The 24,850-nt window shown below is 42.3% G+C and overlaps 1 protein-coding gene across 1 annotated transcript; it reads left to right on the forward strand.

Moving 5' to 3' along the window:
• Positions 1-1,759: 1,759 nt before the first annotated feature.
• On the forward strand, positions 1,760-23,406 carry pcsk2 (proprotein convertase subtilisin/kexin type 2). Its single transcript, XM_077612577.1, has 13 exons — positions 1,760-1,856; positions 2,019-2,349; positions 3,878-3,982; positions 8,074-8,187; positions 8,460-8,568; positions 9,181-9,218; positions 12,942-13,018; positions 14,191-14,279; positions 15,031-15,206; positions 16,634-16,849; positions 17,478-17,578; positions 18,132-18,359; positions 21,847-23,406. The coding sequence occupies exons 2-13, from the start codon at positions 2,146-2,148 to the stop codon at positions 22,334-22,336; spliced, it is 1,947 nt and encodes a 648-aa protein (XP_077468703.1). The 5' UTR covers positions 1,760-1,856; positions 2,019-2,145; the 3' UTR covers positions 22,337-23,406.
• The last annotated feature ends 1,444 nt before the right edge of the window (positions 23,407-24,850 follow it).

Below are 24,850 nucleotides of genomic sequence, written 5' to 3' on the forward strand. Positions count from 1 at the left end.
CCGGCCTATGAAAAATCGCCTTTGTTTGCCTTCTAAATGGAACGCGCACTTCAGAGTCGCAGGCGGCACTGGACAGCGGCCTGGTAACCTCCGCGCTGGCGTTACCATTAGCGCTAATGTCGTGTCCTAATGGAAAGAACACGCCGGGACACGTGTCCCGCACGCCGCCGAGCGTCATCGCGTCCAGCCCGGCCGGGTCTCGGCGCCGGAGCCGAGAGCCCTTTTGGCCCCGTCGTGCGTCAAAGGTCGCGTCATCGGGAAGGCCTTGAACGCGTCTGCCGTCACTCTGACTTCAACGGCGAAAAAAACAAGTCACCAGCGTAACAGCAATTATTTATTATTATTACAACGACTAAGTACTTTGAAAACGTTGATATTTATGTGATGTTTTGTTGTAGTTTTGGGTGTGCTTGTTTTTCCTTGTGTGTTGTCTGGGTGATTGTGTATGTTTCCCCTCTTGTGTCTCTCCAGGCTACCCTTCCCTTAGGTTTGTGTGTGATTGGTAATCAGCCCTTGTGTGTGTATTTAAACCCGTGTCTTGCATGTCTGGTGTTGGATGGAGTATGACCTTGAGTCTCGTGGTTTCCCCGTTCATGTATGTCATGTTTTTGCCTCTTTGTCGGTGTGCGTCTCCCCCAGTTTAGTCGCCATTTTGGTGTTTATTGTTTTTGTATGATTATTTTTGTCATTAAAAAGCACTTTCTTCCTTCCTGATTTCTGTCTGGCTATCCACCCGAGGCATATCATGGCAATTTGGCCTTTTTTTCTCACATGATTCATTTCAATAGTGTCAATATAAATATTTAAATATTATAAGAAAATACATAAATTGATTTGTTTGCTTTATGCTGACTTGACAACTTCTCCAATAAGAGACTCAACATCATCCTTTGAGATGGTTCGGTTTTAAAAACCAAGAAACTACTCTTAGATATTAATTATTCAAGACGCATCTAGTAACCACGGCAGTCATCTCTCATAGAATGTCTAATTTAAGATTATTATTATTTTTTTTTAAAGCATCTCTGGTGAAAAGTAAAGCACAGCGGAAAGGCCAGATTGTTTGTCCGAGCCAAACAATTAATCTCCCCGCTACCGAGTGGTGTTTGTGTGGGAGGAAACCTCCGGGGAGGCTGCAAACGCTAATTAGTAAACAGCCGTCCACTTATAGGGGGGCAAACACCACCCCCCCACCCCCACACTCTTTTTTTTTGGTGGTGGCATTTCCTGAGCCAGAAACCACCCGAATGCTACCGTATTTTCCGGACTATAAATCGCACCAGAGTATAAGTGGCAACATCCTAAAAAATAACATTTATTCATTTCATTAAGCATTTTCTGAACTGTTTTGTCTTCATTAGGGTTGTGGGGGGTGCTGGAGCTTATGCCCGCGGTGTACACCCTGAATTGGTGGCCAGCCAATCGCAGAGCACGAGGAAATGGACAGCCAATCATAGCTAAGGGCAATTTAGAGTGTCCAAACAGGCTACCATGCAAGTGTTTGGAATGTGGGAGGAAAACCGAGTACCCGGAGGAAACCCACGTAGGCAGAACATGCAAACTCCACACAGGTGGACCGACCTGGATTTGAACCCATGACCCCAGAGCTACGAGGCTGACGTGCTAACCGCTCAAGCCGACCCTCTTAAAATAGTGTTTATATTTTTACGCAATTATCTCCCCAAAACACAGTAATTTATTGAAATCATAGCCTGTTTTGTAAACCACTCCAATTCTCTCCCACTTTAACCAAGGAGTGAATTGAATAGGGGGATGTGATGGAGGAACTATCCAAGGTCCTGAAAGCGGAGGGCGCCCAACGTCGCCTGTTTCCGAGACGAAAGAAGCACGCCAAGGTGAGCGCGCACGTTTTGTCCCAGGCGGCACACACGAGAGAAAACACCAACTTGCGGGGGGAAGATGTCTGATTCCCCCCTCCTCCTTCATCCTCACCTCCCTCCCTCCCTCCATCTCCATCCTCCCTCCCGCCCTCCCTCGGCTTCCTCCTCTCTCACCAGGAGCTTCCCTCTCCTTTCCTCCCTCCGAAACGTCCAAAGGCGAGAAGGAGCGTGTGGACACACACACACACACACACACGCAAACAGACACACGCGTGGCGGACGTTATCGACAGGAGCCGGTCACGATGCGCGGATCTCCCCGCCGCGTGGGATGGACGGTGGCGGCGGCGCTGCCGCTTCTGCTCCTGGCCGCCGCCGCCACCGCCACCACCTCGCGGGCTGCCGAGAGACGCTCGGCCCAGCACGTCGTGGTCCAGTTGCACCAGGAGGCGGCGGAGGAGGAGGCGCAACGACTCGCCCAACAGCACGGGTACCAGAGCGCTCGCAAGGTAGGATGCTCAAAACCTCCTTGCCTAGAAATGCACTCTGTTTTTTAAAGTTTAAATTCAAATATGATGGATATTTGTTCTAATATTGGGTTTGTTTCAATTTGAAATGTGACCACAAGATCTGCCCATTTCATCGTTGTCCTCTGTGAAAAGTTCAAAAAGAAAATGAAGAAAATAGTTGGCAATTGCACTCATAAATAGATCATAATCCTATTAAAAGACATGAAGCTATGCAATAAAATGTGGAAATTATTCATCATGATGTGAAAGTCAATCTTAATAGGTAACAAAGGGAATGAAAAAAGTAAGTTCATAAATGACTATACGACATTGAAAGGAAAATACCTATTTGACCTCAAATAAAGTCATTTGGACATGAAAATAATAATAAATAATAGTCCACTCGATTGATTAGCACAAATATTCCAACTGCGTATTATATTAAAAGCCTGTCTAACAATAAAAATCAGAAATATGAAGTTTTCCTTGCTGAATTTAAGAGGAAAAATTCATGTGCACTTTCTTAATCAATTGAAAAACAAATATCGCTAATCCAAGCATGAAGATATCACTTAATTTAATATCACTAAATACAAATAACATTCAAGCTCATCATATATTCACACATAAATCCAAACATCCAACCAAAACATAGCATTTTCATAAAAGCTCTTTAATATCCATTTCTCTTCTACCAACATGAACCCACCCCTACACACATAAACACCCGCACATCAATAAGTGACATTTTCGTCACCCCAAAAATATCCACTGAAACGGCATCAAAAACTGTTCCCCAAAACCCCCGTCAAGGGAAAGTCCAACCCCCCCCGCCTCGCCCCACGACCTCTGCTTCTGACAGCATGTCAAAATGGACCAGTGGGAATTCTCTTTGGGGGCGGGGCTGTGCTTTTTCATCATTCACAAGACGCCATTGGCCGCTCGGACTCTGAAGAAGGATCTCGTCTTTCTTGATAAACGTGTCAATCACTCCACGCTCGTAATATTCGCTGCGATGGCTACTTTATTTTCTTCTACGGCACCCCCCACTCCCCCTTTCCTTTCCTCCCCTCCCCTCCTCACCTCCCTCCCCCTTTGGCAGGTTATGTAATCGGCAGCTATATTTGTCTTGATGGGATATGCGCTACTGAACAATAGCTGTGCTCTTTCAACTATTTTCAAAAATGATGGAAACCATTTTTTTTAAGACCAATGAAGAATTAGACCAAAAAAAAACATTTTTTTTCCACCATGTTTACATGGAGGATTGACCTAGCCCAATCCAGGGGTCTTTAATCGGGGCACGGCACCCCCAGGAAAAAAATCAGCGATCTAATTTCCCCGCTCTCGTCGTACGTTCAGATGGATTCCAGCATCGGTAGCTTCAAATAGCCCCTCCCCTTTTCCCCAAAGCCCCGGAGACGTGTACTCTTTCTTTGACCTTTCGCCATTGTGGCGAGCTAATGCCACGTTTCAATGGCGGTGAGCCGTTTTCTTTGTTCACCTTGTTATTTTGTTTTTGTCGCAGGTGGCCTTCGGGAAGGCGCTCTACCACTTCTACCCTCAGGAGGCGTCCAAGAGGCGGAGTCAACGCAGCGTTCGAGGCAGACAGCGGCTTCAAAACGATAGCAGGGTGAGTACAAGTTAAAGTAAACATACTTAAAGTCGACATACTTGAAATTTAATATAGCAGTACCTCAAGCGGGGGAGACTTTTTGCACCGGTGAATCGTAATATAACAGACAAATTTAAATGAATTTGGATTGCAATGCTTATAGATCATTATTTGCTGGAAATTTTACTCGTGTCTCGAAATGCTCGTATGTCGAGGTACCACTGTAGTTTGAAATGAAAGCCTAGTCTTATGGGATGCTATATATATATATATATATATATATATTATATCAAATCAAAAGCCTTTATTGTCATCATACACTGCTGCGTATAATGAAATGGGTGAAATATCATTCATCAAAGGTGTCCTTAAATGAGTCAAAACGGTTAAAATTCTGCGCTTTGATGGCCAACGTTTTCAATAGGTCCAGAAAAAGTCTTGGACTGGCTTGGAGAGTCTACAACAAGGGTCCTTGAAGCCCGCTGTGGGTTGGTTGGGCCAGCATTTTGTTCCAAGACAAGGGTGTCAGACTCGGGTTGGTTCGCAGGCCGCTTTAACGTCAACTTGATTTCATGTGGGCCGGACCATTTTAGGTATAATATTTAGATATATATTTTTATAAATGGATTAAAAGAACTGGATTAAAAGCCCTGAATATTCCGTTTTTTATAGATCTAAAACAATGTTTATTTTAGCTTTTTTTAAATATATTTTTATATTTTACAAAATGATTTTTGAACTAAAATGGATTAAAAAATGACAATTATTGATTTAAAAGGGGGAAAATCCGGAAATTTAATATACATCTATACTCTTCATTTTAATTTGATCCTAAAACAGAAAGTCGGCACTCATCATTTACTTTGCCGGGCCACACAAAATGATGTGGCGGGCCAGATTTGGCCACCTGGCCGCCACTATGACACAATGTTCCAAGACATCCAGCACAGACCGAGCTGACTCGGACTCAGTTGAAGCAACGGGGGTTGGGCTACGAGAAGCACCTGACGCCAATCCACTGATTGCACTTGTTGGACACTAGTATTGTGGAAAAGCTTGCTCTTTATGAAAACCTACATTTTGTGGAATAGTTTGAAATGAAAGCCTAGTCTTATGGGATGCAATGCCTTTAAATCAAATCAAATCAAATCAAAAGCCTTTATTGTCGTCATACTCAGCTGTGTATAACGAAATGGGTGAAATATCATTCAACAAAGGTGCTCTTAAATGGGTCAAAATGGTCAAAAGTTTGCACTTTGATGGCCCATGTTTGAAATAGGTCAATATAGACAAAACGCTCATAATACAAACATAATATTGGTGATAATCTCAGTTAAATAATACTACAAAAAGGGTTTTTAAAAGTCAAGACAGTATTGAATAGACACCATAAAACACTTAGTATTTATTGATCTATTGCAGCAAGTCTTGGAACGTGTTGACCGTGATAAACGTGGGATTACTTTACTACTACTACTACTACTACTACTACTACTACTACTACTACTGCGTGACATCACAAAATCACACACTGCAACCTCCAAATGATCGTAAAACAGTAAATAAATGTTGTGTAGGAAATTGCAACAGCAAAAACAGATTTTTATACACTTATTTAAGGATTGAATATTATTAAAGAATATTTCGAAAACACTCACAAGATTCATAACAATTGAAATTGTGGAGAAAAAAACCCACCATGAAACAAAATGGAGCATTAATAAAATAAAAAAAACAGAAGTAGGACTTGCAAATAAAAGCAGAATAATAGAAAAAAACCCTGTTTGTATCTTGTAGGAAATTCCTTTTTGCGGCTTGTTGTCCATGAGCTCCATTTATTGATGTTATGATCATTTTAGCGTGAAAATACCTCCGAGTTACTGCGTGACTCACACAAATTGTTTCCCTCCGTTGAACGCCACTTAGTCACTCAAAAACATTGAATCATCCGCCGCTATCTTTTTACGAGGCGCCTTTTAAGAAGCGATTACCGCAAAGGTTGCCTTACTATCTTTTTTAAATTCCTCTTTTCCAACATTTTCCCTCACGAGGACAAAAATGCCACTTAACTTTTGACTTCTACTGTCTTAATACGTACACAACATGAACTAAACCTAACGGGGACATCCCTAATTATTCGATGTCAAAACGCCAAGGCGCCGTTACGACGTCAAGACGCCGTCCTCCGAAACCGATGAAATCTACCGCACGAAATCCGAACGGATCTCACTGGAGGATTGTGGGATGGCGCTAATGTATTCTGGATTTTTTTTTTTACATTTAAGAAGCCATCAAACCATGAGCGGAGAAGATTTTAATTATCTTTAAACTGTCAGAACGGCTTGTTTGAGTGCGGTTATTCCTGGAGGCACTAAATGCACTGCAGGGGAGGTTTTACATCGGTTTTAGATTTTCCTCGGAGACTTGCTAGATTTCTATTAGTGACCCACATCTTTCTCCAGGTTTTTCTTGCGCTTAGACCAAGATGCCAATCTGATTCCAATTGGATTCCGCTTCAAATCCGATTTTGAGGGCCGACTGTTCAGACTTTGTCGACCCATCTGACATGTCGCCATGGCAACAAAAGGGTCAAAAAGACGTCACAGAGTCAAAATCCATCTGAGACGTTCAGGCTGACCGTATGAGGTTTCGAGCCTTCTCGCGGAAAACAGATTTTTGTGCTTTTTGACTGTTCAGACAACAACAAAAAGATATCTGGCTTCAATCTGGATGAGCTGAAAAGGCAATTTTGGATGGCGGTCTGAACAAGGCTTTTACGTTGCTAAAAATATATCCAATTTTTGCCCTCACTTACGGAAGCAGGCTATTCAGGACAATCGTTACTGTACAAATAATGCCTTTCTGCCGCTCTGTTATTGTTAGCATTTATCAACGTGCCAACTATTAGCATTGGGTCGTTTCGCAAGGGTTTAGTGCGGTCTAGTTTTATATTTTAATTTCTTTCTGATTATATACAAATAATGCTTTTCTTTTGCTCTGTTATTGTTAGCATTTATCAATGTGCTAACTGTTAGCATTGCGTCATTTCGAAAAGTTTTAGTATGACCTCTAGTATTATATTTATATATTTTTGTTGTTGCTTTCTGCTTATACAAATAATGCTTTTCTGTTGCTCTATTATTGTTAGCATTTATCAATGTGCTAACTGTTAGCATTGCATCATTTCGCAAAGTTTTAGCATGACCTCTAGTATTATATTTATATTTTTTTCTTGTGCCTTTCTATCAGAGCAACACGTGAAATAGTTGGAAGAGCCATAAATTACTATTGTTAAAAAAATGGCACCCACGGTATATATTTTCACATGGGCGGTATTCGGCGCGGGGGGGCGTCTGTCATTGGAAGGCTCGTCTGATTGCGCTGATTGACGGCGAGCGCCGTGTGCCGTGCGCTTCCCGATTGCGCCGAGTGCGCCGTAAAAAGATGAATGGCTTTAAAAAGGCTATCTTGAGTGCTGTTCTATAGCGCCTTATCTATCTCAGGCAGTAAAAAACACCCACAATGCCCGTTTTTGTACCTCACTCACATCGGAGGGGACTCGGTCGCTGGAGGACTTTTTAAAATGCCCACAAGAATTATATGGTCAATTTTGCAGTATGATTAATATTCGTTTTTACATGAGTAGCATGAAGAAACCAAAGAGGGAATTCCCTCAACATGACCTTTGACCTTTTAAAGCCAAAACCACTTAATTGATCGCAAATTAAAATTCTCGAAACACGTTCTGAACAAAAAGGCAACCAAAAAGTGTAATTTTGTCGTAAAGTGATATTGATTATGTTCATACGATATATTTGTTTTTATTAGCTGATCACAATACGTTTATTTAGATTAGATAACTTTATTCATCCTATATTTGGGAAATTTCACTGTCACAGTAGCAAGAGGGTGAGAATACAGATTCAGGAAAATACATTTTAGACGTAGAAAAATAAATAAAAAACATGATTTTGTTAGCTCCACATTTAATACAATGACTCCATTTGAAAATGGTTGCCAGAGCTAAAAACGTTGCCAGAGCTAAAAATGTTGCCAGAGCTAAAAATGTTGCCAGAGCGATTTCTAACGACACGACTTGCCCTTTCCAGGTGAAGACCGTTCTGGACCAAGACGGTTTTAACCGTCAGAAGCGTGGCTACCGAAGTTTGGACGACATGGACGTGAACATCAGCGACCCGCTGTTTTCCAAACAGTGGTACCTGGTGAGCCCAACCCGATCTCCACACCAGCACACGTAGAATTCCCGAGTACGAGGGGTGGCGGACTCTGGGTTTTCCATCCAGGTCTCCCTCCGCCAGCACACCTGAATCTAATCATGGAGATCGCTATCAAGATCATTGGATTCAGATGTGGTGGAGGAGGGAGATATGGAAAACAGAGCGTCTGTTTTTGGCGAGACGAGTCGCTCGCTATCTCTGACGTTAGCTTCCCGCCCACCCGGACGCCGCCGGTCACGGCTGTTTTGCGTGATTAGATCAACACGGGCCAGGCGGACGGAACCCCTGGGCTGGACCTGAACGTGGCCGAGGCCTGGCGATTGGGCTACACGGGCCGAGGAGTCACCATCGCTATCATGGACGATGGCAAGTATTGCCAATTTTGATCTTTCCATCTATTTCAATTGGACTTGAATCACCGTAAATGGGACTCAAAAGTCACGATTCCCTGCGAGTCCTCCTACTTTAAATGGTTTTGGCATATTTTAGATCTCATTAGACTGTATACAAATGAAATGACAAGAGTTATCTCCAATTTTTGCATTATGACACGGTGATAAAGTGGTTTGCACGCCTGCTTTGCAGTTCGGAGATCGAGGGTTCAATCCCCCTTAGCTACGCTTTCCTCCCAAATTCCCAAAACACGCAAATGAAACAAGGAGAGTTTTCTACAATTTTTGCATTTTGACACGGTGGTGAAGTGGTTTGCACGCCTGCTTCGCAGTTCGGAGATCGAGGGTTCAATCCCCCTTAGCTACGCTTTCCTCCCAAATTCCCAAAACACGCAGGCTAGGCCAATTGCACACTCAATTGTGATTGGGGGTTCGTGCCTGGCGACCAATTCCGGGTGTTCGCTGTCTTCTAGCCACAATTGGCTGGGCTAGGCTTCAGCACCCCCGCGATAAACCGAATAAAAAAGATGAGATGCGCTTTTATTTTTTTTCTGTCACTAATATAAGTCTGAAAATTGTGTTTCAGGAATTGACTATCTCCACCCAGACCTGGCGTCCAATTATGTGAGTACCCCACTGTCCATTCGCTAAAGTTCTTGTTAATGAGCCAATCGGGGATGAAGGGGGAGGCGGGGACTCGGCGTGCCGACGGCAGGTGGTTTCCCGGGCGCCGTGGTGACCGCAGAAGTGGCGTGGGAGGACGGGCGAGCTGTTTAATGTTAATGAGCGGCGCGCCGGTCTGTCAGCGGCGGAAATAATGCCGGGTTAGCCGCATAATGCGACGCTCTACCGCCGGCGTACTGATTAAAGCGGGAGAATGACTTCGCGGGGAAAAAAGGGCATCCGCGTCCATTTGGTGGTGCGGGTAAGTGCCCATCTGCTGTGTTGGAAAAAAGTGCTCGCTACTTGGTTTGTTTTTACAAAAGTGATCGATTACAAAATGGCGGCGGTAAACCGACAACACGAGGACGCGGGCGAAGGCCGTCTCCGCTTGACGTCACATGGCAATTTTACACCGTCCTTCCACAGAACTCATCGGAATTGACGTATTTTTCGGCCTTGTCGCATTTAAAGGGAATGAGAGGAGCCGCCTGATTGGTGGCGAATGGGATTGGCTTTTTTGGCGGCCTTCAAAAAAGCCTTTAATGAATAAAAAATCAAGGAATCATTTGCGATCATTTGCATTGGCGGCTTTTTTATTCAATAAGATCCGCATGAACGCGGCGAGGGTCCGTTTTCCGAATTCCTGCGAACGCAGCCGACTCCCGGTAATAAAAATCCAGCTAACGAGTCCCGATGGCGCCGTAAAAGTCAGGTGGCTTCTTCATCCAGCTCGTATTACTTCCTCACTCAAAGTGTTTGCTTTGGCGCCACTCCTCCTTTCTTGCCCGCGAATGGACACTAGTTTATTTTGGAGGGTGGTTTGTTTTCCAAATATGTTATGTTATTTAAAATCATTTTTTTAGGGTAATTTATTCTCAGAAGTTGTTTTTTGAGGTTTTTTTGGTAGTTTTTTGGAGAGGATGGTTTGTTTTTACAATTTTACTATACAACCCTTCAAAAATATTTAGAAAAACACAGTTGAAGAAATGTAATAATCATTCAAAAAACAACCCCTGAAAAAACAGTCAATTTTTTTTTTAAATAAGTTCTTTTTTTCAAAATAAAAGTTTTTTTTTCAAAATAAAAGTTCTTTTTTTTTCAAAATAAAAGTTCTTTTTTTTCAAAATAAAACTTCAGTTTTTCAAAATAAAAGGTATTTTTTTCTAAATCAATGGTATTTTTTTTCTAAATAAAACTTCATTTTTTTCAAAATAAAAGAATATTTGCTCTTAATTTTTTAAAATCAAAGTCCCCCCCAAAACTTTTGAGCAAACCTTCACCTTTAAGTTAGAAATATTATTTTAGCAAATTTTTCAATACATTTGGCTTAAAAGCCTGTGATAAAATCACCATCTTAATGATATCAATATGGCGAATGACTAATTATTATTGTTTTAATAGCGTGAACACAAAGATCGTGACTTTCCAATTTATAAAAACAACCGTGACTTAACCAATTTTCATGTTGAGCGTGGTGCGATCCTGCACAATTAAGAAAAATGGAGCCGTTTAGATAACGATGACTGGATGCGTTATCGTTTTAAGCCTTGGACGCCTTTATGATTATTAACTGTTCCCCCCTTTGTTTCCAGAGACGGTGCCAAGGACGCGGGGGTGTGTCCTTGTCAATTCAAAGTCTCTTATTAGGGGACAGACGCATTGTTAGCGCCGATGCTGATGTTGCCACGGCAACGTTCCACGCCATCGCATTCTTGCAAAGTTCTCGATTGTTGCCCAGGCTGAAAAAATTGAAGAAGCGTGAAAGGAGACGTTTCAAAATGTTATTTATAAGTCGCACTGCAGTATAAAGTTGGGTTTTTGGAGGGAAATTTGGGTATTTTTAATGATCAGAAACCAAGAACAATTATTATACATTAAAGTAATGGTAAAATAGAGAACAACAGACAAAATAGGCACCTTTTAATGTATCATGTTCGCGTTTTTTTTAATTATTGTTACATACTAGGGCATAACATAACAGTCACTATCAGTGTGGTAAAAAATTTTTTTAAAGACATATTACCCAAACAACGAAATCGTGCGACTTATAGTCCGAAAAATACACTCACCGTGAGGCCACAAAATTTTTACATTACAAAAATAGTTATATTTGAACCAGAAATAACAGCATTTGTTGTACTTGGCTTCTTTTAAGCGTCTTAAAATAATTTTTACCTTCAATTTGAAGTCATTCAGTGCCACTGACGGCAATAGACGTCAATTCCGACCAGTTAAACAAGTATGATTTTGTGATTTTATTACGTAACAATACTAATAAGAATAATATCTGTTATCAGTTTTGGTAAATGTTCCTTTTGGTCCGCTCACTCTGTTCATCCGCTATTGAATGTTGATTTATGAGCAATAATGCTAGCAATCAATTTTAGTTTGTTTTAGTGCACTGGACGGATGTGAGTATAATACAACTACAGTCATTTCCTTCAAAATGATAAATATTTTGACTTGATTTGCTGTAATGAACTAAATACACCTATTACCGAAACAAATTATAATATCAATCAAATCGTGTTATACACTCTTAAAAGTTAGTCAGTGACACTCGCCAATCTTAAAATTCAAAGTTGACAGGAAATGACATCATTCTGTTTTTGGACTCGCAATTTTTAAAATTGGATTATGATTAATAAGCCATTTCCAACTATAATGGGGCTTCCGTAAATCATGCTAAGAAAACACAGCTTGCACGGTGGACGATAATAACGACCTGCGTTGAGTTAATGACGGAGCCGTTAATTGATTTGATGGATTTTTTTCACCGCGGCGATAATGGCTGCTTTTCTGCGGAACGTGTTCTAAGGTTCACGGCAGGTAGCGCTTCAAATCGCGGGGGTGGGAGGAGCCAATTGCCTAGTGCTGTCAATGGAAAAATGGAATGTATTCGTTCAGAAAAATATTATAGGCACAAAAAACAAATATGGAAACAAAACAGTTTTACTAATTCATCCAGTAATGGTTGTTTTCTTCCTGCAAAACAGAAAATAACCAACAAATAATAAATGTTAATTTGCCGACGTCTACTGGTGAAAAAGAGTATAATTATTGTTAGCATTTACTCGATTCTCCATCCTTATCAATTCATAATTTTGTATTTGTACATAGTATCGATGTGCTAACTGTTAGCATTGCGTCATTTCGCAAAGTTTTAGTATGACCTCTGGTCTTATATTTATATATTTTTGTTGCTTTCTGGTTATACAAATAATGATTTTCTGTTCCCCTGTTATTGTTAGCATTTATCAATGTGCTAACTGTTAGCATTGCGTCATTTTGCAGTTTTAGTATGACCTCTAGTATTATATCTATATTTTTCTTATTCCTTTCTGCTTATACAAATAATGCTTTTCTGTTGCTCTATTATTGTTAGCATTTATCAATGTGCTAACTGTTAGCATTGCATCATTTTGCAAAGTTTTAGTATGACCTCTAGTATGAGTAAATGTTAATTTGCCGACGTCTACTGGTGAAAAAGAGTATAGTTATGCGCATATAAGCCGTACCCTTGATTCCGTCATCATTTTTTAGCTACAAATACGGCTTATATGCGAGAAAATCCCGATTCACACCCGTTTGACGGCCCTAAACCATGTGAATAATTTCACCTTTTTCGAATTCTCTCTCAAAATGATTATTATTTGTAACTCCTCCCCCTTTTGGTTCTTTCAGAACGCCGACGCCAGTTATGACTTCAGCAGCAATGACCCGTACCCCTTTCCACGCTACACGGACGACTGGTTCAACAGGTAGCTCGCTCCGCCGCGTCGTGTTTACATGCAAACATACACACACACCCACCCACACACGCGTACACACACTGTATTTTTGTGTGTTTTCCCCGGAGTCCCGCAGCTCTCTATTGATTTTCTCTCCATCTTCTTCCATTAGGACATAATAGCGCAGGATAAACAGAGCTATTGTCTGAACGCCACACACTAGAAAGCGCAATACTTGTTTTCGGGCGGCGAGATAAGGCCGAGCGAAAGGCCGCGTCGGACCACCTCGTTAGCGGCGGTGGGTTTTTTTTCCCCCCGCCGACACGTGACGGCAACCGCCAGAAAATCTACTCGGGGGTTGTGGAAACGTGCGGTCTGTCAGCGCGGCGGTCGCTGGCTCATCGGGCGGCTGTTATAAATAGCTTCCTGTCAGTGGCAATGCATGCTGGGAGGAACGGGGTCGACTCTCTGCAAGGTCCCTGCGGGAAACTGAGGGACCGAGGCGAGAGCTGATTTGGACCCGAATGCCGTTAAATCAAAGGGATTTTTTTTCTTTTTCTATGAAAATATGATTTGACATCTGCAACGGCCTTTAGCGAAAATTTTGATCCATAATTGAAAAAATGCTTATCATAGACATACAATATACGGACTCAAGTACTTCTGCGGTCAAGGCGATTGACACAAAACAATTTATTCGTTCATTCCTGCTTATTCTTACAAGAGTGGCGGGGGTGCCGTAGCCTATCCCAGCCAAAGGCGGCAACCCGGAATCGACCGCCGGCCATTTAATTGCGGGGCGTGATCAGCCGAACAACCAACCCTGCTCACGCTTAAATTTAAGGGTGTTCAACAAGCCTAACATGCAAACTGGAGTACCCGGAGAAAAGCCACGCACGCACAAGCCGAACATGGAAGGCTGGAACCCAACAGGGATTGAACCCTCGATCTCAGAACTGGGAGGCGGGCGTTAGCTAACCGTTTGACTTCGTAACATGCGCATAGCAAGTTATTCTGTGCGAAATTATATAGCTAATTATGCAATGTTTACGCAAACTATGAATATCTATGGCTTATGGGTTCCAGCCTTGGTTGGCTGGGCTAGGCTCCAGCACCCCCTGGCTCTTGAATGGCAAACTGCTTTTATTTCATAAATTGTCAACGTTGCCCCGAATCCGTCTTTTGCTCTTTTTCGCAACCAGTCACGGCACCCGATGCGCGGGGGAAGTGTCAGCGGCAGCCAACAACGACATCTGCGGTGTGGGCGTGGCCTACAACTCCAAGGTGGCAGGTAGGCGTCGCCAAGTGGATTGTGTAGAGCACGTGTGTCAAAGTGGCGGCCTGGGGGCCAAATCTGGCCCGCCGCATCATTTTGTGCGGCCCGGGAAAGTAAATCATTAGTGCCGACTTTCTGTTTTAGGATCAAATTAAAATGAAGAGTATGGATGTATATTACAATTTCTGATTTTCCCCCTTTTAAATCAATCATTGTCATTTTTAATCTATTTTTTCTGTGTTTTTAGTTCAAAAATCCTTTTGTAAAATATAAAAAGCTAAAATAAACATTGTTTTAGATCAATAAAAACTGAATATTCAGGGATTTTAATCCAGTTCTTTTAATCCATTCATAAAAAAATCTAAATATTATATATGAAATCAAGTTGACGTTAAAGCGGCCCGCGAACCAACTCGAGTCTGACACCCCTGGTGTAGAGGAATAACAAAAATATTTGACCAATCCTGAAATCCTACAGTAGGTCTAAAATATTTCCATTTGGAAACAGTCAAGATTATTGTAGTACATCTAGTAAGAAAAACATTATATCTAATCTAATGACTATATCTGCTAACAATATTTAGCTATATAAGAGAGGCACGATTTGGTTAATTCAATCAACGGAATTACTGAAACATACCCAAGGTATAAAATGTTTTGTCAGGTGCCCCTTCGTAACGGGGGGCCCCAACCGACTGCCTAGCTTGCTTGTCCACTAGCCCCGCCTCTTTATGTGTTTGATTTCAATGAAAATCTACCTCGCCAGGTATTCGAATGCTGGACCAGCCGTTCATGACGGACATCATCGAGGCTTCATCCATCAGCCACATGCCCCAGGTCATTGACATCTACAGCGCCAGCTGGGGACCCACCGATGACGGCAAGACCGTGGACGGACCCAGGGAGTTGACCCTTCAGGCCATGGCCGACGGCGTCAACAAGGTGAGGCGCCATCCCTTTTTTTGCATCCCTGTATCGCCAAAATGTTCTCACTTACTGTACATGGAGTGCATGTAGGAAGGCCTTTTTATTGTAGGAATTGAGTTTCTCTTAGGCGGCACGGTGTGAAAGTGGTTGGCGTGTTGGGCTCGCAGTTCTGGGGTCGAGGGTTCGATCCCAGATTTTTTTTTCTTTAAATCTGCCGTTCAATCCATATTTTATCAACTTTTTGGATCGATAAATGTAAAGATCCTGTTTTCATCGGACGCCACGAATAATTTCAACGCAACTGCACGCGCGATCGATCGATTTTCGCGTTGCGGGGATAGCGTGTTTTTGTTTGTTTGTGGGATGTTTTTGCGGCGGTGAAGGAGAAGCAGAGCTGGTCCACGTGACGGTAGCCAGGCGAAGAGCCCTTCCACCCCCTCTGCGGAAGACATGATACACACAAACACACACACACGCACGCACACGCACACGCAGGCACGCACTGACTGTTGCCATGCTAACGGTGCCACGGCCTATTGCAAGACTGATTAATCATCCCGGTCTGCATTTGTGCAGGCAGGTGTAGGACGCTCTAAAATGACCCCGTCCGTCTCTCGGGAACGGAGTAGCTTGAAAGCTGAATGCGCACTTTGATGTAGATAAATCAAATATTGGCGTATTTTCTTATTTATAAATCTGTCCGTTGTCATCCACTTCTAGTGGACAGATTTTCGTCAATCAAAATTCAAAGGTTGTCGTCCTAAAGAAACTCGTTTAGGATGAATACTCGCATATTTTCACCATATTATTTTTAGTTACATTTTTAAATTGAGGTTAATTTTTTTAGCTGCAGTAAATAGTATATTATTTTTAGTTTGTGAACTAGCTGCAGTAAATAGTAAACCCAAATTATGAGGCTAATACAAAAGTATGTACATTTTCTAAGCTAACGTCCTGCGAACAAGCTAAAATATTAGCTTGAACTCATTTATAATCAAAATTAAAATCAATTTTAAAGAAATATTGAAAATTTTAACACTTGTGTATGATAAAAAAATGGGAAAAATTGTTCCATCTTTTTTAGTAAGATAGCAAAGAGGGTTGTTGTTATTATTATTTGTTTGTATAGAAAAACTTTGGCCTTGGATATGAATATCACCACAACAAAATACAGTATACCATTTTTATTTCATATAATAAATGGTATTTACTCGCAATTGGATTGGAATAGTGACCAGTATGGTGATGGGTGAGTTAAATAATAGTACAAAGCGGGTTTTAAAAGTCCAAATAATATTAAAGAGACACCCGAATCATCATTGTCGTTATGCGCCTATTGCGGCAGGTCTCGGAACTTACGTATTGCGATAAATGAGGGATTACTGAACTATATTTGTTATACTTTGTATCATTTTCCGTAAGTACACCTGCTCTTAATCCAGGGGCGAGGAGGCAAGGGCAGCATCTACGTCTGGGCATCTGGAGATGGCGGTAGCTATGACGACTGCAATTGCGACGGTTACGCCTCCAGCATGTGGACCATTTCCATCAACTCGGCCATTAACGACGGACGCACGGCGCTCTACGACGAGAGCTGCTCGTCCACGCTGGCGTCCACCTTCAGCAATGGACGCAAGAGGAACCCGGAGGCTGGCGTGGTGAGTTCAAGTCCAATTATAACCACGAAAAGACGTCTTACACCAAATAGTCAAGCTTTTAGTCGTGTTATATGGTATATGTGGCTCCAGTTTTTTTTAACTAGGTCTACAATGTCTTCTGTGTCTGTGCTTGCTACTGCAACCAAGGAAATTTCCCCAATACGGGATGAAATAGAGCTCTAATCTAATCTAATTTAATCTAATGACCCAAACTATGTTGTTTCCCTGTACAAGATGAAAGCCACGATAATGCGTCGACATTAATATTTGCAGCTGTGGCAGAATAAATAGACTTTTAGGCTTCTGGAGTGATATTCCAGGATTCTCCTTTGTTAAATTGTTCTCCGAGTATAAAAGCATCAGTGTTTGCTTTTGCGATTATGCAAATGACCCGAGGCTGTTGACAGAGTCAGGGTCCTCCCATGGGTTCTCTCGCTAACTGCAGCCAGGCTGTTATTGCGTCTAATTAAGTTCCAAACGCCACAAATGAAGGTTGAGTCAATAAATATTAACATAACTCGTGTGCTCGCCGGTTCATGTGACAGTGGGCTAGTTTGGAATGAATCCTTTTTTTTGTCTTTCCACCAAAGAAATGTTTTGTTTTTATTGTTTTTCTGACTTTTTTTAGGCGACAACTGACCTTTATGGAAATTGCACGCTGCGCCATTCTGGAACATCGGCTGCGGCGCCGGAAGCAGCTGGCGTTTTCGCGCTGGCTCTTGAGGCCAAGTATGTATTTATCTGGTTTTTGGTCGATATTTTTAGTTGGAAAGTTAGCTTTATCTACAGATTCTACACCATCCACACAAAAACAACCTGTTTGGCAAGTCGTTCCGTCGATTCCGAACAGATGAAGAGACTTTGTTGGTTACGAGCCGCGTCCCAGATCCCCTCCCTCCAAACTTGGCGCCGAGTAACTGAGACGTGATGGTTAAGCGTAGCTAATGAGAACGCCGAAGAAGGGTTTGGCGGAAAACCCTTCCATCCTCTTCCATGCTTAATGCTGACAAGAATCTGCTGGCCATTCACACACACACACACACACACACACGGGCTTAGCGTAGTTGTACAAAGAAAGCAATGTTTGCTCGGCAAACAGCTTGATGATGTCGCCGTCGGGAGCGAGCGGCCGTGGCGACCAAACACTTGAATTGTGATGACAGGAAAGCAAAGTAATTGGACTTTTACGGCGCCTTTCTCCTTGGCGCTTGACAGATTTTGTGCAAAATATATTTCTTTTTGGGTTTTTTTCTCTAAATGGCCCTTCTGGTTTCTTGCCCAGCCCCAACCTGACTTGGAGAGACATGCAGCACCTGTCGGTGCTGACCTCCAAGAGGAACCAGCTCCACGACGAAGTCCACCAGTGGAGGAGAAACGGCGTTGGCCTGGAGTTTAATCATCTTTTCGGCTATGGTGTGCTGGACGCTGGCAGCATGGTGAAAATGGCCAAAGAGTGGAAGACGGTGCCGGAGCGTTTCCACTGCGTGGCGGGATCCGTCCAGGAGAACCAGTGAGTCCGAGTTCTTGAGAGATATGAGATGATATGAAGCCTGTCCTTCAGCTCAGTGCCATGGAGTTGTAAATCTACTGGGTTTTTGGACACGACGTGAATGTCTTGACGAGGATAGGAAACAAAGATCTGTTAAAAAATGTAGGTAGTTTAGTTAGGTGGTGTGGGTAGGTGGATAGGTAGGTAGGTGCGAGGTAGGTAGGTAGGTAGGTAAGTAGGTATAAGTTGGTAGATATAGGTAAGTGTTGGTAGGTAGGTACGTGTAGGTAGGTATATAAGTACGTGTAGGTAGCTAGGTATAAGTAGGTAGGTATAGGTTGGTAGTTATAGGTAGGTGTAGGTAGATAGGTAGGTATAGGTAGCCATAGGTAGGTGGAGGTAGGTAGGTATAAGTAGGTAGGTATAGGTTGGTAGTTATGTAGGTAGGTATGCATAGGTAGATAGTTATAGGTCGGTGTATGTAGGCATTGGTAGGTATAGCTTGGTAGGTAGATAGGTAGGTATAGGTAGGTAGTTATAGCTAGGTGTAGCTAGATAGGTAGGTATAGGTAGGTAAAGGTTGGTAGTTATATAGGTAGGTATAGGTAGGTGGGTATAGGTATGTAGGTAGTTATAGATAGGTGTTGGTAGATGGGTAGCTATAGGTAGGTGTAGGTTGGTAGTTATATAGGGAGGTATAGGTAGGTAGGTATAAGTTGATAGATATAGGAAAGTGTAGGTAGGTATGTGTGGGTAGGTATAAGTAGGTAGGTATAGGTTGGTAGTTATATAGGTAGCTATAGGTAGGTGTAGGTTGGTAGTTATATAGGGAGGTATAGGTAGGTATAGCTTGGTAGGTAGATAGGTAGGTAGTTATAGCTAGGTGTAGCTAGATAGGTAGGTATAGGTTGGTAGTTATATAGGTAGGTATAGGTAGGTGGGTATAGGTAGGTAGGTAGTCATAGATAGGTGTTGGTAGATAGGTAGCTATAGGTAGGTGTAGGTTGGTAGTTATATAGGGAGGTATAGGTAGGTAGGTATAAGTTGGTAGATATAGGAAAGGGTAGGTAGGTAGGTACGTGTTGGTAGGTACAAGTAGGTAGGTATAGGTTGGTAGTTATATAGGTATGTATAGGTAGGTAGTTATAGGTAGGTCTAGGTATATAGGTAGGTAACCCGCAAAGAAGAATTGCGGATCAAATTCATTGGGGTTGAGATGTTGCAGCTGTCTGTCTCTTTGGCCGTCGCGCTCGCTGCTTTTCTTTCTCCTTTTGTCCGCCTCATTGGTTTGCCGGCCACGCTCTCCCCCGCCGGCCATTTTGCGATAACCTCTGGTCTGTTGTGGAGGATTCCCCTCTCTGCACCTCCTTAATTTGACGCCGGGGCTCCCATGTGGGTTGGGAAGTGCTTCGCTCTGTCCCGTCGCCTCTCTCTCTCTGATTGCTTTAATTAGAGGCTATTAAATGGTCGGGCCTGGAAAGACTGCCAATCAGGGCGTGATGCACATTGCGGGGAAATATGACTTGTGGCGTTGTTATGATGGAAGAAGTCGATTTTTGGGACCGTGTACATAAATAATCACATTTAATCAATTCCTCTCTTATTCGTTGACAGACCATCATGAAATTTGGTAGGTCTATTCCAGGGATGTATACGCGAGCTGGATTTTTATAAATATTTTATAAATATTTTGGAAATCTGGGCCGACTCATTAATTGCCGAGTCATTGTTGCCCGCAGTTCAGGAATCAGCCTTTAGAGGGCATGCATTTTTTTTGTCTCAGCCTGTTGTAGCACAGTTGTGCTTGTCTTTTTTTGGGAACTATTGTCAAACATTCCGTGGAAAAAGGCAAAACCAGAAACCTATTTAGAAACCAGAACATTACGTCACAACAAGGATGCGAGATTGCGTTCAAAAGGAAGCGATGCTAATAATAGATACTCATCATGTCTTTTGCGAGGTCATTTCGGAGGCGACGTCACGTGTTTCTGCTCGCCGGCAGCGCCACGGTGGCCACCTCTATTGTGCCGGGGAAATAATTACAAAAACAGCACCTCTGCGGGGAAAAGCAATAAGCGACAACAAAGCCTGGGCCTGCTACGCTGTCGCTAACGGCGATCTGATAACGGCGCGCGCCGACTTACTTGGCCGCGGGAGACGTCGCCGTTATCCCCCGAGCCACATTGTGCCACTTTATTGTTTGGGGAAGTCTCCTCGCTAAATGTAACGCCTCTTCGTTTTACGCTAACCGCCAAGCAGCGCCGTCATGGCAAATATCCCGGCGTTCAGTCAAATGACCCGCGTAATGGCAAAATATTATCGGGTCATAAGTAGCAGATTGCTACGGTGAATTTTCGCTACAATTAGGCGCTCTATTTGGTCGGTAATAAAGTGCGTGGAGTGGTCAGCAGGGTGGGCTCGTGGTTCTGGGGTCGAGGGTTCAAACCTCGGTCGAGTTTGCATGTTATTTGGGTATTGGAGCATATCATAATTTTTTTTTAGATATAATATTTAGATTTTTTTTTAAATTAGCTTACAAAAAGGGGTCAAAAGCCCTAAATATTCAGTTTTTAAAGAAATAAAACAATGTTTGTTTGAGCTTTTTTTTCTTAGCAAGGGAAAACGTCTTTTAATCATTTAAAAAAGATTTTTTTTATTATGTTCAATATTAAAGTGGAAAACAGAAAATATTTGTATATATTAATTTTGAGATTTTACAAAATAGTTTCTGAATTAAAAACGCAAAAAGAAAAAATCTGATTCAAAAAAATTGCGATTATTGATTGAAAAAAAAGGAAAATCAGGAATTATAATATACGTTTATAATCTTCATTTGAATTTGATCCTAAAACAAAAAGTCAGTTTTACTTTCTCGGGCCGCACAAAATGATGCGCCGGGCCAGATTTGGCCCCCGGGCTGCCACTTTGATACCATTGCTCTAAATTGTAAGACACACGTATATAAATTATATTTGTCCTATTCTTATAAAGTTATCTTAAGACCTTAAAAAAAGCAGACAGGAAACCAGTGACCCAAATGAAATGAAATTGCGAAGACTAGATTTTCCCAACCATTGAGAAATCGATGACCCAACGCGACCTCATCTGTTTCTCCTCCTACTCATCTCTGATTGGCTCAATTTCATTTCATTTCCATAGATCAGCGAATAATCACAGAACGAGACAAATCTGGCCCCGAAGCATTTGCGACGGTTGGAATACATAAACGGCAATTTGAATCCTTTTACCCGCATTGACTTAATGATTCAAATTGCCGTTCACCCAAAGGAAATACGAATGGATGCGGGTAAAATGGCTTATTAATGGGTCACCATCCCAAGGATGAATCTGTAGGGAAATATTCCGCTCTAAAAGCTGAATCGTCCATTTCTCGTGCCAAAATATGGACGTCAGTTGCAGTTCCAATTCAGAACCGGTTGATTCCCGCGTCTGTTTTCCATTACACCCGCACATTTTCCCCTTCTCACAAAGCCTTGTTTTCTTCCAGCAAAATCCAGTCGGGCGGCAAACTGGTTCTGGCCATCTCCACCGACGCCTGCCAGGGCAAGGACAACTTTGTCCGCTACCTGGAGCACGTGCAAGCGGTTCTCACGGTCAACGCCAGCCGGCGGGGTGACCTCAACGTCAACATGACCTCGCCCACGGGCACCAAGTCCATCCTGCTGAGCCGGCGTCCCCGCGACAGCGACTCCAAGGTGGGCTTCGACAAGTGGCCCTTCATGACCACGCACACCTGGGGCGAAGACCCGCGCGGGACCTGGGTCTTGGAGGCGGGCTTCGGCGGCGAGGGGCTCCAGCGCGGCGTCCTCAAGGAGTGGACGCTCATGCTGCACGGAACACAAAGTGCCCCTTACATAGACCAGAAAGTGCGCGACTACCAGTCCAAGTTGGCCATGTCCAAGAAGGAGGAGCTGGAGGAGGAGCTGGACGAGGCGGTGGAGAGAAGTTTGAAGAGTTTGATGAGGAAAAACAACTGAAGAGAGAAATCAAAACAAAACAAAACAAAAAAAACAAGCATCTGCATGTATTGTTGTCATCGCATTCTGTCTTGAGCATTTCTTTATTTTGCTTTTTGTACTTCAATGAATGTTTATCGATAAAGATATCGTATATCCTCCAGCAGAGGTGGGTAGCAGCACGTTACATTTACAATTACTCGAGTTATTTTGGGAGAAAATTTACTTTTTGAGTAATTTTGCCACGATATACTTTTGACTTTTTTTCTAGAGTACACCTGAACACGCCTCTGATACAGGCCGACAATGACGGTAGCAGTATGACCAATCAGACGGCGCAATAATACTCACGTGACCAAATTACACTAATTGCGTCACATGAGCACTGTTTGTAGACGGAAGTCATGTGGTTACGCCGGGCTGTTTAAACACGCGGCGTCGTTAAAGCGTCGTAAAAATGTAACGATTTAATATAAAGTTGTTACTCGTGTAATACTCAAAAGCGAAGATTTCAACCTATCTTCCAGCTTTTATTGGACACCAAAATTCCACGGAAAACCGGAGATATCGTCATTTTTAGTTCATGGTAGGATATTTGTTTACTCTACTCTACTTGTATACACTACATTACTTGAGGACTCGAATACGTTTTTTAAGTGTACTTAAGTAATCTTTTTGGAGGACTACTTTTACTTAATATCATTTTGAAGAAACGCCACTCTTGTTCGAGTTTCATTTTTGGCTACTTTACCCACCTCTGCCCTCCCATAATCACAACACGAAGAAATACCACCATCATTTTTACACTTGAACGCACCTGTACATAAACCCAAGCCCACTCAAACGCGTTATTGCTCTGCATTTTATCCCAATTTTCGTCTTTTCTGCCAGCTGTCGTACAGGTCGTGACTGTAAATGAGTCCGTGTTATGCTCCTTCAAGTTTCTGTTTATATTTTTGTCACATGCTCCTTTTGTACAAACGAGAAGGAGAGGAATGTGTGATTCATTTGCAGCCTGTGCTCCTCCGTTTGCATTTCATCATCTTTGATGTACACTATAATAAATCTATCCAGCTCTTTATTAAAGCAAACGAGTGTTTCGAAGCGTTATGTTCTCGGTAGAAATAAGGGTGTTTGATTGGTTGACCTTTACCATAGAAACAGTTAGACATTGATGCAACCAATTGGGAATTGATCAAAAAAATACAAACAGAAAACCAATTTCAAACTTCCTTCCCTGAAAATGACATCATTTCCTGAGAAATTCATTCATTTTCCATTCTCCTCAGGGGTCTTGGGGGTGCCGGAGCCTATCCCAGCTAACTTCGGGCAGTGGGCGGGGCCTCAATGGATGGCCAGCCAATCGCAGGGCACAAGAAGCAAGTTCACACTCGTACCTCGGGGTCATTTAGAGAGGTCAACAAACCTGGCGTGCATGTTTTTTGCAATGTCCCATGAGAGCAGAGCACCCTGAGAAAACCCACGCAAGCACGGGGAAAACATGCAAACTCCATACAGGAAGGTCAGGAGCCACCAGGGATTGAACTGTGAGGCATACCTGCTCACCACTTCTACACTGATGCCGCCCATGTAAGTACTTAAAACTCACATATTAGATCAAGGGTGTCAGACTCGGGTTGGTTCGCGGTTCGCATTAACGATAACTTGATTTCATGTGGGCCGACCATTTTAGATATAATATTTAGATTTTTTTTTCTACAAATGGATTAAAAGAACTGGATCAAAAGCCCTGAATATTCCATTTTTTATTGATCTAAAACAATGTTTATTTGAGCTTTTTTTCTTAGTAAGGGAAAATCATGTATTTAATCATTTGTTTTTCATTTCAAAAGGAAACTATTTTTTTTTAATTATGTTGTGTATCAAAGTGGAAAACAGAAAATATTTTTTTATATTTTACAAAAATATTTTTGAACTAAAAACACAAAGAAAAAATGGTTTCAAAAAATTGCAATTATTGATTAAAAAGGGGAAAATAAGGAAATATAATATACATCTATATCTATCATTTTAATTTGATCCTAAAACAGAAAGTCGGCACTCATGATTTACTTTCCAGGGCCACACAAAATGATGCGGCGGGCCAGATTTGGCCCCTGGGCCGCCACTTTGACACCTGTGTATTAGATGCATTAATGTTTGGTTTGTTTATATAATTAGGCTAATGTTGTTTTCCACTACTTACAAATACGTTTATGATTTAAAAAAGTGGAAATATTACTTATTCATATTAATGTTTTGACAAGATAAATATTCTCGACATGGTTATAATCTTTTAATTTTTTTGCATGAAACATGAAGTCAACACACGATTTATTTTTGCGGGGCCGCTCAAAGTGACGTGGCGGGCTGGATCTGGCCCCCGGTCCGCCGCTTTGACACCGGTCAGTCTTCACCCCGGACACAATGGAGACACTGTTGACGAAGAGGGGCATTCTGGGTAAATACGCAAGGGGTGAAAAGTAAAGCGAAACACAACGAGGCCTTCGTTTTTTTTGGTTTGAGTCGTTTTTA

The sequence above is a fragment of the Stigmatopora argus genome, chromosome 11, assembly GCF_051989625.1.
Source record: "Stigmatopora argus isolate UIUO_Sarg chromosome 11, RoL_Sarg_1.0, whole genome shotgun sequence".
Lineage (NCBI taxonomy): Eukaryota > Metazoa > Chordata > Actinopteri > Syngnathiformes > Syngnathidae > Stigmatopora > Stigmatopora argus.